Raw genomic sequence first — 13,884 nt, 5'->3', positions numbered from 1 at the left:
TTTATGAATTAGAAAGCTGAGCCTCAGAGACATGACTTTTACATGGTCACAAAGTAAATGGGAGAGCCCAGTCTAACACCACTTCTCGAAGTTGTTTTTCTAGCAGTCTGTTTTTCTTTTCTCTTCTATTTTTTTCTCTTCTTTCTTCCTTTACTTTATAGATTTATTTTGGTTCTCCAAACACCCTATGAGACTAATTGGATTTTTTTCATGCAGAGTTCTCTGACTTGCACCTCCAAATAATGAGATTCTGCAGGACCCTTGATATCATAAATAGGTCCCAATCAGACTGTACATGGGAACGGTCTGAAATATGGGGTGACCTTTTGCATTGCAGTGACTCCAGGCTAATTCTGCCTCATCTTGGGTAGTAATAGAAAATGTAGGGAATCTTGATTGAATTGGGTGGAAGGTCATAGAGAACTTGCTAGGATAACTTCAGGTATCCTGACTTCTAGATTAGGACTCAGTTTCTTTGGGAGGTGAGAAGGATGCTGGGAACCCAAGAGACTAGGGCTATTTCCTTTGAGCTTCAGGGGTGACCTGATAACCAAGCAGAAACTCTATTCCAAACAAGGCTTGAAAGTAAAAATTTTTGGATGATCGATATTCCTCTGGATGTCATATTACTATTACATTTTCCTCTTCCTATATAATTTGACATATAGAAATGGATTCTTTTAGTTTAGTATATTATAGAGAAAATATATATTCCTCAACAACTTGACTATGTTTATGGTGCATATTGGATAATTGTTATTTTGGCATTTGCACATAATATACTGTTATTATATTAGTAAGTGAGCCACAAAAGAAATACTTTTTCAAAAATGGTTGATGGAGTGCCTGAGTTTGAAGTACATTTTGTGATTTCCTTCATGCTATTTGTTGAGTTACTATATACTAGAACAATATAAAAGATGTTCCCACTGAAACTAATTCCTAAAAGTATCACTTATCTTTTATTTGGCAGAATCTAAAAACAAAATGGCAATCAGTACTGTTCGTTTATCTTTAGGAATGAAGTTCAGTGAAAGGGTATAAAAGGAAAGTTCTGACCTTAATGATTTTTAAAGATCTTTTTCCAGTTCAAAATTCTGTGATTCAAGAAGTTGCCATACTTATCTGAGTTGGTTTAGTATAATAAATTGATGTCATTTTAATATGATCTAATTTCAATCACGCAGAGCTTACTTTAATTGTGCAAATATCAAAGATATCTGTACATATTTGTACAAAAATATTTCTATAAATATCAAACATGCCTATATAACATTAAGATTTTAGGGAAGTTTGTCCCATCATTTAGTATTTTTAATTTGCATGTCCAATAGTAAGATATTTTTTAAAATTATGAAGCCATGTATCCTATACAAATATTCTTGAACCTGATTTAACACAATACTTTGAAAGGACTCTACAAATCAAGAAAAATTCTCATTTAAATAATAAGTTATTGATAGATCCATTGAGAATGTATCACCTATAAAAGCGATGTTTTGATTTAGAATTGAGGCATGGAGACAAAATGACTTTTAAAAAACCTTGCCCAAGCTGCATTTTATCTGTGACTGATGAAGAATTGTAGACTACAGTTTAAAGTGCAATGCGATGGACTAAGAAAAACATGGCACTTTGGAATCTACTTATTAACTGCTAAATTAATATCAGCAAACCACTGTAAGTAAATAAATAGTTCTGAAGACTGTAAAATTAAAAATTGTGTGTCTCTTATATTGTCTAACATGTATTCTAACTTTTTTTTGTTCTGTAGACACCCTATTTTTGGCCATCAAATTGTTGGGAGCCGGAAAATACAGACTATGGTTAGTGTGGATGTCTCTCCTCATTTTACTATTGACAGAACTGTGTTGTCTGGATGGACACATCATTTCCACTTTACTGCAATGCTCATCATTAAGGGAAAAGGAAGGTGCACTTTGAATACATCACAAACATTTCTAACACTGAATTTGTGATGGGTTTTGATTGGTAAATTTTCCCCAAACATAGGGTCAATCTTGCAATTCTTCTGACTCTAGAAATAGTGTTTTACTGCTGTGCCTTACTTTACATCCATCATGGAAAAACAAAAAGTCCCAGGCAGAGTGGCCAAAGTGAAACAGATTCAAGTAAGTGATGCAAGCTATGGGGAAAACTGCTACTGATGACCATTTCTTTTCCTGCAGTTGACAAATTGTGTTATAGTAATAGTAGGCCTAGTTTTAAGCAAAAAGAAAGTCTCATAAATAAATGATGAACCAAATTCACTTGATCTCAAAATAAACCCTGCTCAGGGACCCTGTTGTCAGGAAGCTAATCAATGAGATAATCAACAATTAAGAAGTCCTAGTCCTAATGACAACTCAGAAGTAGTTTGAAGATCATTGTAACTGTTGTTAAAATGGTTGGAAAATTCAAGGTCATTTGGTGCTTTTGGGAAGGACTTCCTGAGGATGTCATCCCCACCCACCAGTAAAGTCAACAGTGATCCATATGTTCCTCAACATTTTTATGAAATCTATTTTGACATTTCACATAGTAAAGAAGTGAGAAGATAAGAAAAGGGTTCTGGATTGTTAATTTATGCTAACCAAATTCACAAGAGACAGACATATAGGACTAAGAGACAGAAAGAGAAGGAGGGAGGGAGAAAGAAAGAGAGGGAGAGAAAGATGAAGAGAGGGTGAAAAAGAGACAGAGAAGAGAGAGACAGAGAGAGATGGAGATAGAGAGACAAAGAGACAGAGAGACAAAGAGAGTGACAGAAATAGAGATAAAGAGACAGCAGAGACAGAGAGAGAGACAGACAGATACACAGAGAGATATTATTACATCCTCAATGGTATCAAGTACTAGATTAAGTGCTGGAAATTTAAATAAAAGTGAAACCAAGAATATATAGAGCAGAATATGTATATATTAACTTGTTATGAAGATATGTTTTTACTGTGACTGAATGTCCTAATCTGCCAGCCAGGTTACCTCCTATCCAATATGGTACTTGGTAGACTGAATTCATTCCAAGATCTTTGCTTGGTGGGCATGAGATTAGAGCAAAGGAAGCTGAATAGTCTTGTGGGATATTTTTTCCTGTCTGCCTATAAAATGATGGGAGTAAAAAAGACTTTGGAAATTGTCTAAAGTTCCTTTCAGTTGAATGAGTTTAATCAATCCCAGAGTTTATTCTTTTTCCATTATGGAGTGAGTTTTTCAAATGCTGGGAATATTCCCTTCAGCCAGGAAAGGGACTTTCTCTCCTGGGAAATGATGGATCAACATGAACTCTTATCCTCCAAATCTTTTCCCGAAGTCCTTGCAAAGCATCACTCTTCTATTTGCATTTATTATTAGGATGTCATAACTTCCATAATTATAGTTCATCTTCCCCAACTTTATATTTAGGTTTCTGGCTCCTTGAGGAGCTTTTGAATCTATGAGACTTCTAAGGGTTAGATTGCTTCTTTAGAGGTGAATCTTATATGTTGATTCTTTTAGCTTCTATTTCTAGAAGATTGCCTTTTCCTAGTCACATTGCTTTGAGATATTTAATCTATTCTGCACTGATAACATGTTTGTGTGTGTGAGTGTGTGTGTGTGTGTGTGTAAAAGAAAGAGAAAAAAGAAACATAATAGAATCTTAAAACTACAGGCTAGTGAACCTGAATTTCATTTCTACCAAAATTCAATTTCATGTCCTTAAAGCAAAGCAGAGTGGAGTCCTGAACACAGAATAAGCCTTAGAGTCAAGAGGAGTTGGCTTTATCTGCTACCTCTCATATATACTATCTCTCCGACTACAAGCAAGTCACTTAAGTTCTCTATGCCCCAGGAAACTCCGAAATACATTTAAGTCATGAGAAAATTCAAATAAACTCACAGATCTAGATGGGAAATAATATTCAAGATGGTTAGTGAAGATTTAGAAAAGAGTGACAACAAAGAGCCAAAATGATTAACCAGAAAACAAATCGCACCAAACAAACATTGTTTACTTTTTCTTGGAAAACTTATTAAACTCGTAGATCAAGTGAATACTTCGGATGTAGTCTACCTAGATTTTAGCAAAATATTTAACAAAACATCTTATGCTTTTCTTGTGGAAAAGATGAAAATGCTGACTAGATCATACAGTAATTTGATGGATCCTATGTTTAAATAACTGATCTCAGAGTCATCAAATATTTCTCTTCTCCTAAGAAAGACACACTTGATGTTTATTTCATAAAAGCTGTATAGACTGAGGGAATATGGATAAGGGAATTAGTTCAGGGAAACACAAAACAAAACAAAACAAAAAGCAACCAACATTTTCTCCCTTCCTTCCTTTCAAAAAAATAACATATCAGGATCCCAGAGACTGCACCATACCTCCGGGTAGTGATGTTCTATCGTTTACCATTGCCTTGTCAGGAACAAACAAAACATGTACTGATGTGAATTATTCAACTATGAACTTGCCTATACTCATATGTCCAGTAGCAAACTATCTTAAAACATATGAAAGCTAGTCTGAGGGTGGGGAGGGGTGGAATGATTATATGATATAGCTAGGCTATGGGAATCCAAGCACAAAGTATATTTATGCTATTTGGACTCTAAAATAAACTTTGGGCAGATGGGACTTAGTTACTTACGGCTGAAAAACCCTGACTTTATTTTCATGATTTGTCAGATGTGCTTTATTAACAAATTGCTTCTTCTACTCTCCTAGAAGTCCTTCATCTGCCCTTCCTCCCCTAACCCATCTCCACCCCCATGTCTCCTTTTATATCCTCCTTATACTTCTATGAAAAAACTGGTAAGGAATTAATCAACCATGGTAAAGTTGGGTGGGAATGTAGATTTTTCAAAAGTATCCAACCTTTTAAAAGATGAAGGAAATCAACCGATTATGTTTCATTTCTGACACCTTCTCTAAATATAAGGTTGAATATGGCAAAGGAATGACAACATATGCTATAAAGGGATGGCTTCTTACTCAGGCATGTTACTATGGAACTCAAAGTAGGTGAGTACTGGTATTTTTCTTCAAGGAAAAAATATAATTGTGGCATTCAAAATGTAAACAAATAAAAATAACTCAGGATTATGGCAGAGTGCACCTACATTCATTGGCATATCTAGGGCCCTTGCTGGCACCCCAGCCTTGCGGATCTTCAAAAAAAGAGCTGATGGCAGAAAAGAGAAACAGAAAAGCCTTGAGGAAATGAAGAAATGATGATCACAGAAGAGTAGGGAAGAACTTAGATATTGGTTTTGTATCTGACATCAACAGCTGCTCACATGGAGTATTTATGTGTATTTATAATGAAAGATATCAATAAATTATTGTGAGCTGGCTCTGTTTCAGAGTTTAGCTTCGGTTTGACAAAGGAAGAATACCTCTTACCTCTCTCTACTCTGCTCCTTGAGTTTACCTATTCTCTCTCTCTCTCTCTCTCTCTCTCTCTCTCTCTCTCTCTCTCTCTCTCTCTCTCTCTCTCTCTCTCTTCTCTCATATCTATTCATCCACCTATTCATCATTTATTCATTTTTTACTTATTTATGTAGACTTCAAACTCTTCAGAAGAATGATTAGCATAAAAACTTTGAATAAGGAAACAGTGGGATAAAGCTGTACTGGGAATCAATCAGAAAACTTCAGTTCTAGTTGCATTTTTTGCCATTAATTAGATGTTTAAGCTTGTACAAGATGCTTACCTTTTGGAGTCCTTAATTTATTCAACTATAAAATGAGCAGATTGAACTAGTTCAGGGGTTCTAAACCTGGGATTAGTGAACTTCTTTTAATAGAAATGTTGATAACTATGTTTCAACATAATTTCTTTATTTTTTTTAGTTCTATGTATTTTATTTCTTAAATTTTATACATTTTTAAAAACAATATTCTGATAAAACTAGGCTTCTCCAGCCTATTGTGAGAGTTTATAAAACAATAAAAAATGATCTATCAGGTCCCTTCTGGCTCTAAGGCTGCTAAGTGGATACTATCTGTAACATGGAATCTTAGCACCTTGATTCAAGGATATCGATCAATGAATCCATATCACCCTGTAGGGAGGTCTCTACTGGTACACAGCAAGGCTAATTTTACCAACAACTGGGATGAATACATATGAGGTATATTCTTTCACATTGTTTATTGGCATACATTTGGATGTGATTGTTTTTATATGGGATTACAAAAACCAGATTCAAAAATACCAACAAATATGAACATTGAGCTGGAACTCACATGATGATGTGGAACAATTTAAAGCTGCACTTTGGTTCAAAATATTAACTAGTGAAGTACAGGATGGGTGAAACCTGACAGCAGTGTTTCATTTAAAAATATAACTAATAAATTAAAACTAAAAGCATCATGGTTTATTGTGAGATAAATATGAGTTAAAAGAATGACAATATTGCTGAAGAAATTGGGCATTTTCTGCCCAATTACATTTATAGATTGTGTTTGGCCAGGTCAGTCAATAAGCAATTATTAAGTGCCTAGTATGTATATTGAGCACTGGGAATACAAAGAAAGATGAAAATAGTCTCTTCCTTTGAGAATCTCAATCTAAAGGGGAATAGTACAGGTAAACAAGTATGTGCAATCTCTCTACAGAATAAGTAGGAAAAAATCAACAGAGGGAAGGCATCAGAATTATGAGGGATTAGGAAGGGCTTCCTAAAGAAGGTGGGATTTTAGTTGGGACTTGAAGGAAGTCAGGGAAGTCAAGAGGCAGAGATGAGGAGGGAGAGTATTCTAGCATTGGGGATATTCAGTGAAAATGCCTAGAACTGAGAGATAGAGTATCTTGTTCGAGAAAAAGCTAGAATACTAGTTTCACTGACTCAAAAGAGAATGTGACAAATTTTAGGTGTAAGAAGATTGGAAAGGTAGGAGTGACAAGGTTCTGAAAGACTTTGAACATCAAACATAAGAGTTTGTATTTGATCTTGAATGTGATAGGGAGCCACTGAAGTTTATTGCATAGGGATGTAATATTGTCAGATCAGCACTTTAGGAAAATTACATTGGAGGTTGAAAAGGAGGATGGATTAAAACAGGGAGAAACTTGTGGAGGCAGACCAACCAGTCAACAACTACAATAGTCCAGGCATGAGGAAAAGGACTCCATCAGCGTAGAGGCAATATCTTAAAAGAGAGAGGGGGGCATATTCGAGACTTGTTGCAAAAGTGAAATCAATAGACCTTGACTACAGATTGGAGATGGAGGTCTCAGTAAGAAATAATGAGGATTTGAGGATGACACATAGGTTGTGAGAATGGGAAGATGGTGCTCCTTCTGACAGTATTTTGAAGGAAGGAGAATTTGGGAGAAAAAGACAACAAGTTCAGTTCTTTACCTACATGGGATTCAGAATAAGATTCTAGTCCTATTGGACCTTGCACTGGTTTAACTCTATGTGGAGTACTGTGTTGAGTAGTTCTGGGCATCTTCTTTTAAGAAGAATATTGAAAAAAGGAGTGTATTCAAGAGAGGACAATAGAATGGGAAAGTATAGGTTAGGTGACTCTAGTTAGTTAGGAAGCAGTGGGGTATAGTGAAGAAATCTGGCCTCAGAATATACTTTGGTTGTAATCCTGTCTTTGACATTGAGCAAATAACTTAACATTTTGGTTCCCTAGGCAACCCTCTAAAACACTGAGTTTCAGGTCAGCTGAGGATCTACATTAGTAGGAAACAAGTATACAAGCATTTCTTAAGCACCTACAGTGTTCCAGGAACTGCGCTCAATGCTCTCTCTGTATTACCTTAGATGATCTTCACAACCCTGAGAGGCAAGTGTTTTTATTGTCCACATTTTATACTTGAGGATTTAGTACAGGAAGTTACATCACCAGGGTTCACTACAGAGATGAAGTCACAGGTCTTCCTCCCTACTCCCACCTGCCATACTCTGCTGTCCAAAAAGATAACTTAGCTGAGACCCTTTTTCTAGTAGAAGATCTAAGCAAGTATTCATTTTTTATAAATGAAAGAGACAAGCAAGAGGCTGGTGTTCTAGTGGCGCAGCAATGTGATTTGTAACCCTTTCTACCATTTTACATACATGTGCATGCACAGGTACACACACATACACCCACACATGCACTGACATAATTAATAGATTTTATTTGAGACAAAGAGATATTAGTTGTTAAATGATATTTATGGGCCTCAAGGCATCTGTGGACAGAGTTCCAGGCCTGGAGTCTGGAATACTACTCTTCCTGAGTTCAAATCCATTTTCAGAAACTTACTAGCTTTGTAACTCTGGGCAAGTCACTTAATCCTGTTTACCTCAGTTCCCTCATCTGTAAAATGAGCTGGAGAAGGAAATGGAAAACCACTCTAGATCTTTGCCAAGGATACCCTAAATGGGGTCAAGAAGAGTCAGACACAACTGAAAATGACTGAACAACCACATAGGGCACAGGCTATATCCACACTACCATGCTTGTGAGGTAGACTAGCAGAGAAAAGAAAAATAACTTTTCCTTTCAGGAATTTGTAACCTAATTAGGGAAAATAAGCACACAGAGAAACAATCTAAGTGCTTTCTAGGCACATATAAATAAAGAGCAAATAAACACTGAACACATACTCCATCAACGTCTTGGATTAATGACCAAAAAATGGGGCCATTGTGGACCAACTAGTTGGTCCTACTGAATCTATAAAGTGAACCATGGAATCTGCTACAGAAAAAGGACAAGGGCTTGTTCATCTCACGAGTATATACAACCTTTGTTTCTTGTCCCAAAATGACCACAACTGTATATTTTTTCCAGCCTGATTCTTTTTCTTGCCTAATTTTAATGACTATGTGAAAAGCTGCTATCATCAGTTAACTAAAAATGTCTGCCATTGTAATGAATTCATCACTGACATGTCTAGTTTTGGGCAGGCAAATAGTAGGGAGAGGAGAAGTTCACTTGTTTTAACCTTGTGAAATGTGAGCAGGTTTATATAGTGGGAGAAAGGATTGAAAAAAAAAATTTAGTATCATTTTGGTGCAATTATTTTCTTTACTCATCATTTTCTTGTTTTTTCCCTTGATAAAAATTCCAAAACTTATACCCAACCTAAATTGTATCCCAAGGGTATGTTCTTCCTTCTACTTCAGTTTAACAATTTGGCTGAATTCCAGACCATTAGTGTCCACAATCAGTTCCTGTTTCTACATTCAAGAGAAGTTAGGCAGGCATTGTTACATGAAATGAAGGAAATATGGAAACTCATGTCTTTTAAGTTCAATATTTTTTCCACTTAATTGAGTTACAACTACATATTTTCTGAAAATAACAACTATTAATTAATCAACAGTCACATAGACAAAAGTGATGTAGTCCCAGCCACCAAGGAGCTTATATTCTATTAGAAGTGAAATTTATACATTTAAGTATGTGCAGAATATATACTAAATATGTGTCCCTGTCATGGATAGGTCACATTTTTCTCCAAATACATTGACCTAAATATGATAATTCCTGGGGATTCATAGAGATTCTGAGACCCAAAGTAGGACTTTTAGCAAACAATTCTAGCCCATCCAAACTGTAAATCCAAATCCTATAGGCCCTGAAGGCCCAGTTTCCCAAACTCTCATGTTAGTGACTCCCATTTCTATAGTATTATACCACTGATTATGGAAGGTACCCAGATTATATCTGTAGCACTATGCAGAACTATCTTCTCATTCCTCTGTTATGAGTCACAAAGATATCTACTCCACAAATCAAAGAATTCAAGGCTGGTCAGATTGGTACCTCATAGCACTTATTTCTGTACTCATCAAGGTTGCTTAATCCTAAATTCTTGAATTCTACCCATTCCTTTTCCCTAGGGCAATGGTATTAAGCTCAGATACAAGTTAGAAACTCTAATCCTTATATAAGGATACCATCAACTGCATATTAACTTAGTTTTAAAATGGAATATTATCTATGTTTTACCATATTTTTATTTAGTTTGTTAAATGTAACCCCAGTACCAAAGCCCATTGGTATAGGACTCTCTCCTTTTTTGGTGGAGATGAATGGCTTGCCTTGCATTGTTGGGTGGATAGGTATATTGCCCAGGCAATATTCACAACACCGAGGACAGCTTTGAATATGCTGGTGTAGTTCCAAATTGCGAAGTATAAAAGACTGTCCATATAGAAGGCATTTATTCAGATGCCAGAAAGTCAAATCCCAGTACCAGAAGCCAAATCCATCATAGTAGCAAAGAAGTGAGTACACATTAGCACTGCTGGGGATAAAAGCTTTTCCAAACATTCCTCCTGCCTCTCTCCACCAGTACAAACACTCAGGAGCCCATAATAAACACACATATTATCCAAACTGGTAGCAAAACAGAAATCAGAAAAGGGACACAAAGAATACATGACAAACAATTCAGAGTAAAGGAATTCTCCTATTGGGATCAAGATAACTCAGTTCAATCAAGAGAAAACATGTTGCTTCTTACCCAAGAGATAATTCTCTAAGTCACTAGAGTAGCAAGATAGGAATAGGGACATGATGAAGATTGCATGCCCCTCTCATGTCTTCCCAGAGTATTTTTCTTTAGCAACCTGAAGTGAGGTTGGCTTTTTTGATCTTCCCTCTCAAAGTTGGAAGCCAACTTTATGCTTGAAGAACTGAAGCTTGACCAGTCCCAAAAGGGACTGGCCATGAAGAGTTCTGAAAGAGAACTCAAAGGGGACCCTCCAGTGATTAAGTGAGATTGGAGTTTTCTCTCTTCTTGTCAACTCTTCTTCCTATTGTAATGGTAATTTAAATGGGAAGATCTTTCCCATTCATTAATAGGCCCATATGACCTGCTTAAATTACCTGGAAGTCTAAGTCACATGTGGTAGAAAGAGCTTACTGAATAGGTGGAACAGGAAGGATGGAGCAGAACTGGGAGGAAGTTAGTGAGAGCAGCTGGGGAAGAGGAGAGAGGCTATGGGCCAGAAGGCATAGCAAGGCTCCTGAGTGGGATGGTGGGAAAGGGGTCAAACCTTGGCTATAGAACTTGGGATCCTCCTTCCCCCAGAAGTGACAAAGTGACAAAGCAATCAGAAGTTAGATGAAATCTGATCATATCCCCTAGACTAACAATTTAAGGGAGATAGGTAGACTTCTTGTCCAGTAATCCCTCTCTCTGAGGAAAGCAGAAGTGGTGGCTTCTAGGCCCCAATCCCCTGCTTTCCCCTCCTGGCAGGAGTGAAAGTTTCCCTTAGAGAAAGTTGGAGGGAGAAGAGATTAGGGATTCTGTATCCCTTTGAGCCACACACAACAGACCCTCACATTCCATGGGCTTCATCATACATGTGGGACTTTCTCTTCTACTGCTCCATAATAGTTCCCAAATATATTTTAATCTGATTCCAGCTACACTGGGGAGTATTGTATTTCTATCTTTGTGTTTAACCAGCACCTAGCATAGTGCCTGACATATAGCAGACATAATAAATTTGTTGAATGAATGATTAAAAGTGTCTCAATGCCCAATCTTTCTCCCTCCTTTTAATAAGCAATATTAAAATGGTATGGATGGTCAGACTAGTCTTCTTGATGCATAGATCTTGTCACATCCCACTCTTGTTAGCAGTCTTTAGTTGCTGCCTATTTCCTATTGTAAGGCTCCTGTGCTTGGCATTCAAGATGCCCCTAAATGTGGCATCACCCAGTTTTTCAAATTTTGTAATATCTTCTTTCCATGTAACTTGTGCTCCAATCAAACCAGACTGACTTCTGTAATCCATGTGTGTCTTGTAATTTCAACTTCAGACTAGTTTCCAACTAGTTTTCCCTTCACTTGTTAAATTCCAGCTCAGATGCTTCCACTTCCATGAACCTTTCCCTGATCCCTCGAGTACAAACATCACCTTTGGACATTAAAAAGCATTTTTATAACTCTCTAGTGCACTTCTCATGTAATACTATATAGTATGATTATTGATGTTTCTGTCATATTACCCTAGACTATAAGATCCCTAATGGCTTGAGTTTAATTTTAACTTTCTATCTCCTGTTGGTGATTCAGCTTTCAACATAAAAGGCATTTAATGAATGTTTATTTAATTGAACTGAGCATACCAAATAAGGGTTGTCTTGAACCACTGTCTATATTTTAGGTTGTATATATTAATTTCTGATTTTGAGAGATAGTGGATATGTGACATGAAGTCAGGAAGACCTACATCCAAACCTTTGGTCAGATGCTTTTTATAGGTTGTTTAACTAGTCAATTCACTCAGTCCCATTAAGATTTGGATTCAATATATAAAATGAGGATAATGATACCAGTTTGACAGGTGACAGACAGACAGACAGACAGATAGATAGATTAATAGATAGCTAGATAGAAAGATAGATAGGTAGATAGATGGATGGATGGATGGATGGATGGATGGATGGATGGATGGATGGATGAGAGGTAGGGAGATAGTATATTGGTCTTTGAAAACTTCAAAATGCTATATACATATCAGTTATTATTTCCCCCACTAATTTGGATAATAAGGTTTAGAGGTAGCCCCAAAGTTCCTTTCCAGGCCTATTACACAATATTTCCCTTCATTCACCCTAATGCCCAATAAAAGTAGACTTTCTTTGTTCCACCTATAAAGAATCCATTTTCCATCTCTGCACATTTTTGCTGCCTAGGCTTTGTTCAAGCCTAGAATCTACTCTCTTCTCATCGTGCCTCTTAAAATCCATAATCTCCTTCAAAACTATATTCATATGCCACCTTCTACATAAAACCTTCCTCATCCCCAGTTGCTAGTGTCCTCACAAAAATCACCTAGTATCTCTTTTATACATGCTTATTTAGGCATATATTGATTTTCCTGGTAAAACAAACATAGACCCCTTGAGGATAGATTTTTTTTTCCCACTTTTGGCTTTGTATCCCCAATGCCTAGCGTAATGTCTGGAATATAGTAGGTGCTTAATAAGTGCTTATTGATTGATTGGAGATGAAGGGACCTTTAGAAATCTTTTGGACCAATTGGTTTCTCTTATCCCCTTAAAGATGAATACATTAAAGTCCAAAGAAGCTAAGCAACTTAGATAAGGTAATGTCAGTATTGATTAGTGGAGCTGAGAATTCAACTTAGGTCCCTAGACTTCAAATTTCATGCTCTTTGTCCTCTACCATGGTGCCTCTATATTAAAATTTGTGATATGTAGACTTAGGGCATAATCCCTTTTTCAGTTCAATAAGCTCTTATCAAGTACCTACTACATGCCAATATTTAGCACAGTGCTTAACACATAATAGGCATTTAATAAATGCTGTTTAAATGACTTTCATGTACTATGATGACTTCTGAGGATTTATTGTTATTCAATCATTTCAGTCATGTCTGACTCTTCATGACTCCATTTGGGGTTTTCTTGGTAAAGATGTTGATTGGTTGCTATTTCCTTCTCCGGATCATTTTACAGATGAGGAAACGGAGGCAAATAAGATGAAGTGACTTGCTCAAGGTCACATAGCTAGTAAATGTCTGAGGCGAGATTTGAAATTAGGTTTTCCTGACTCTAGGACTCAGTGCTTTATCCACTGCACCACCTAGCTGCCCTCCTTCTTCTTACAGAACAATGAATTAGAAAACTATGGATAGTTCTGCATAGTCTTTTTGCATTTCAAAAATAATATATCCCCTAAGCAGATGTATGTAGAACAAAGAATTTATACTCATGTTATTGCTAAGATACATTATCATAAGTCCTTTTTCTCCCCTGGCTTTCCAAATAAATTCTGTTGCAAGTGCCAATTAATATATAATGCTGTGGCAACAGCCTTAACTGAGTTTCAATTTTTAACTCCTATTGTTTGGATTGAAATCTCTTCATTGGTTTCCTGGGAAACTTCCAATTGACTTTTA

At 36.5% G+C, this 13,884-nt stretch overlaps 1 protein-coding gene across 5 annotated transcripts in view; it reads left to right on the top strand.

Annotated features, from left to right (window-relative positions):
• Window positions 1-13,884, top strand: part of RGS7 (regulator of G protein signaling 7) — a 699,575-nt gene that overhangs the window by 539,778 nt on the left and 145,913 nt on the right. For all 5 annotated transcript variants that reach the window (XM_072647574.1, XM_072647571.1, XM_072647570.1 and 2 more), the window contains one exon: window positions 1,775-1,826. In XM_072647574.1, coding sequence (XP_072503675.1) covers window positions 1,775-1,826 — 52 coding nt within the window. The remainder of the gene's footprint in view (window positions 1-1,774; window positions 1,827-13,884) is intronic.

Source organism: Notamacropus eugenii, chromosome 2 (genome assembly GCF_028372415.1).
Source record: "Notamacropus eugenii isolate mMacEug1 chromosome 2, mMacEug1.pri_v2, whole genome shotgun sequence".
Lineage (NCBI taxonomy): Eukaryota > Metazoa > Chordata > Mammalia > Diprotodontia > Macropodidae > Notamacropus > Notamacropus eugenii.
This window is presented reverse-complemented; position numbering and strand designations above follow the sequence as displayed.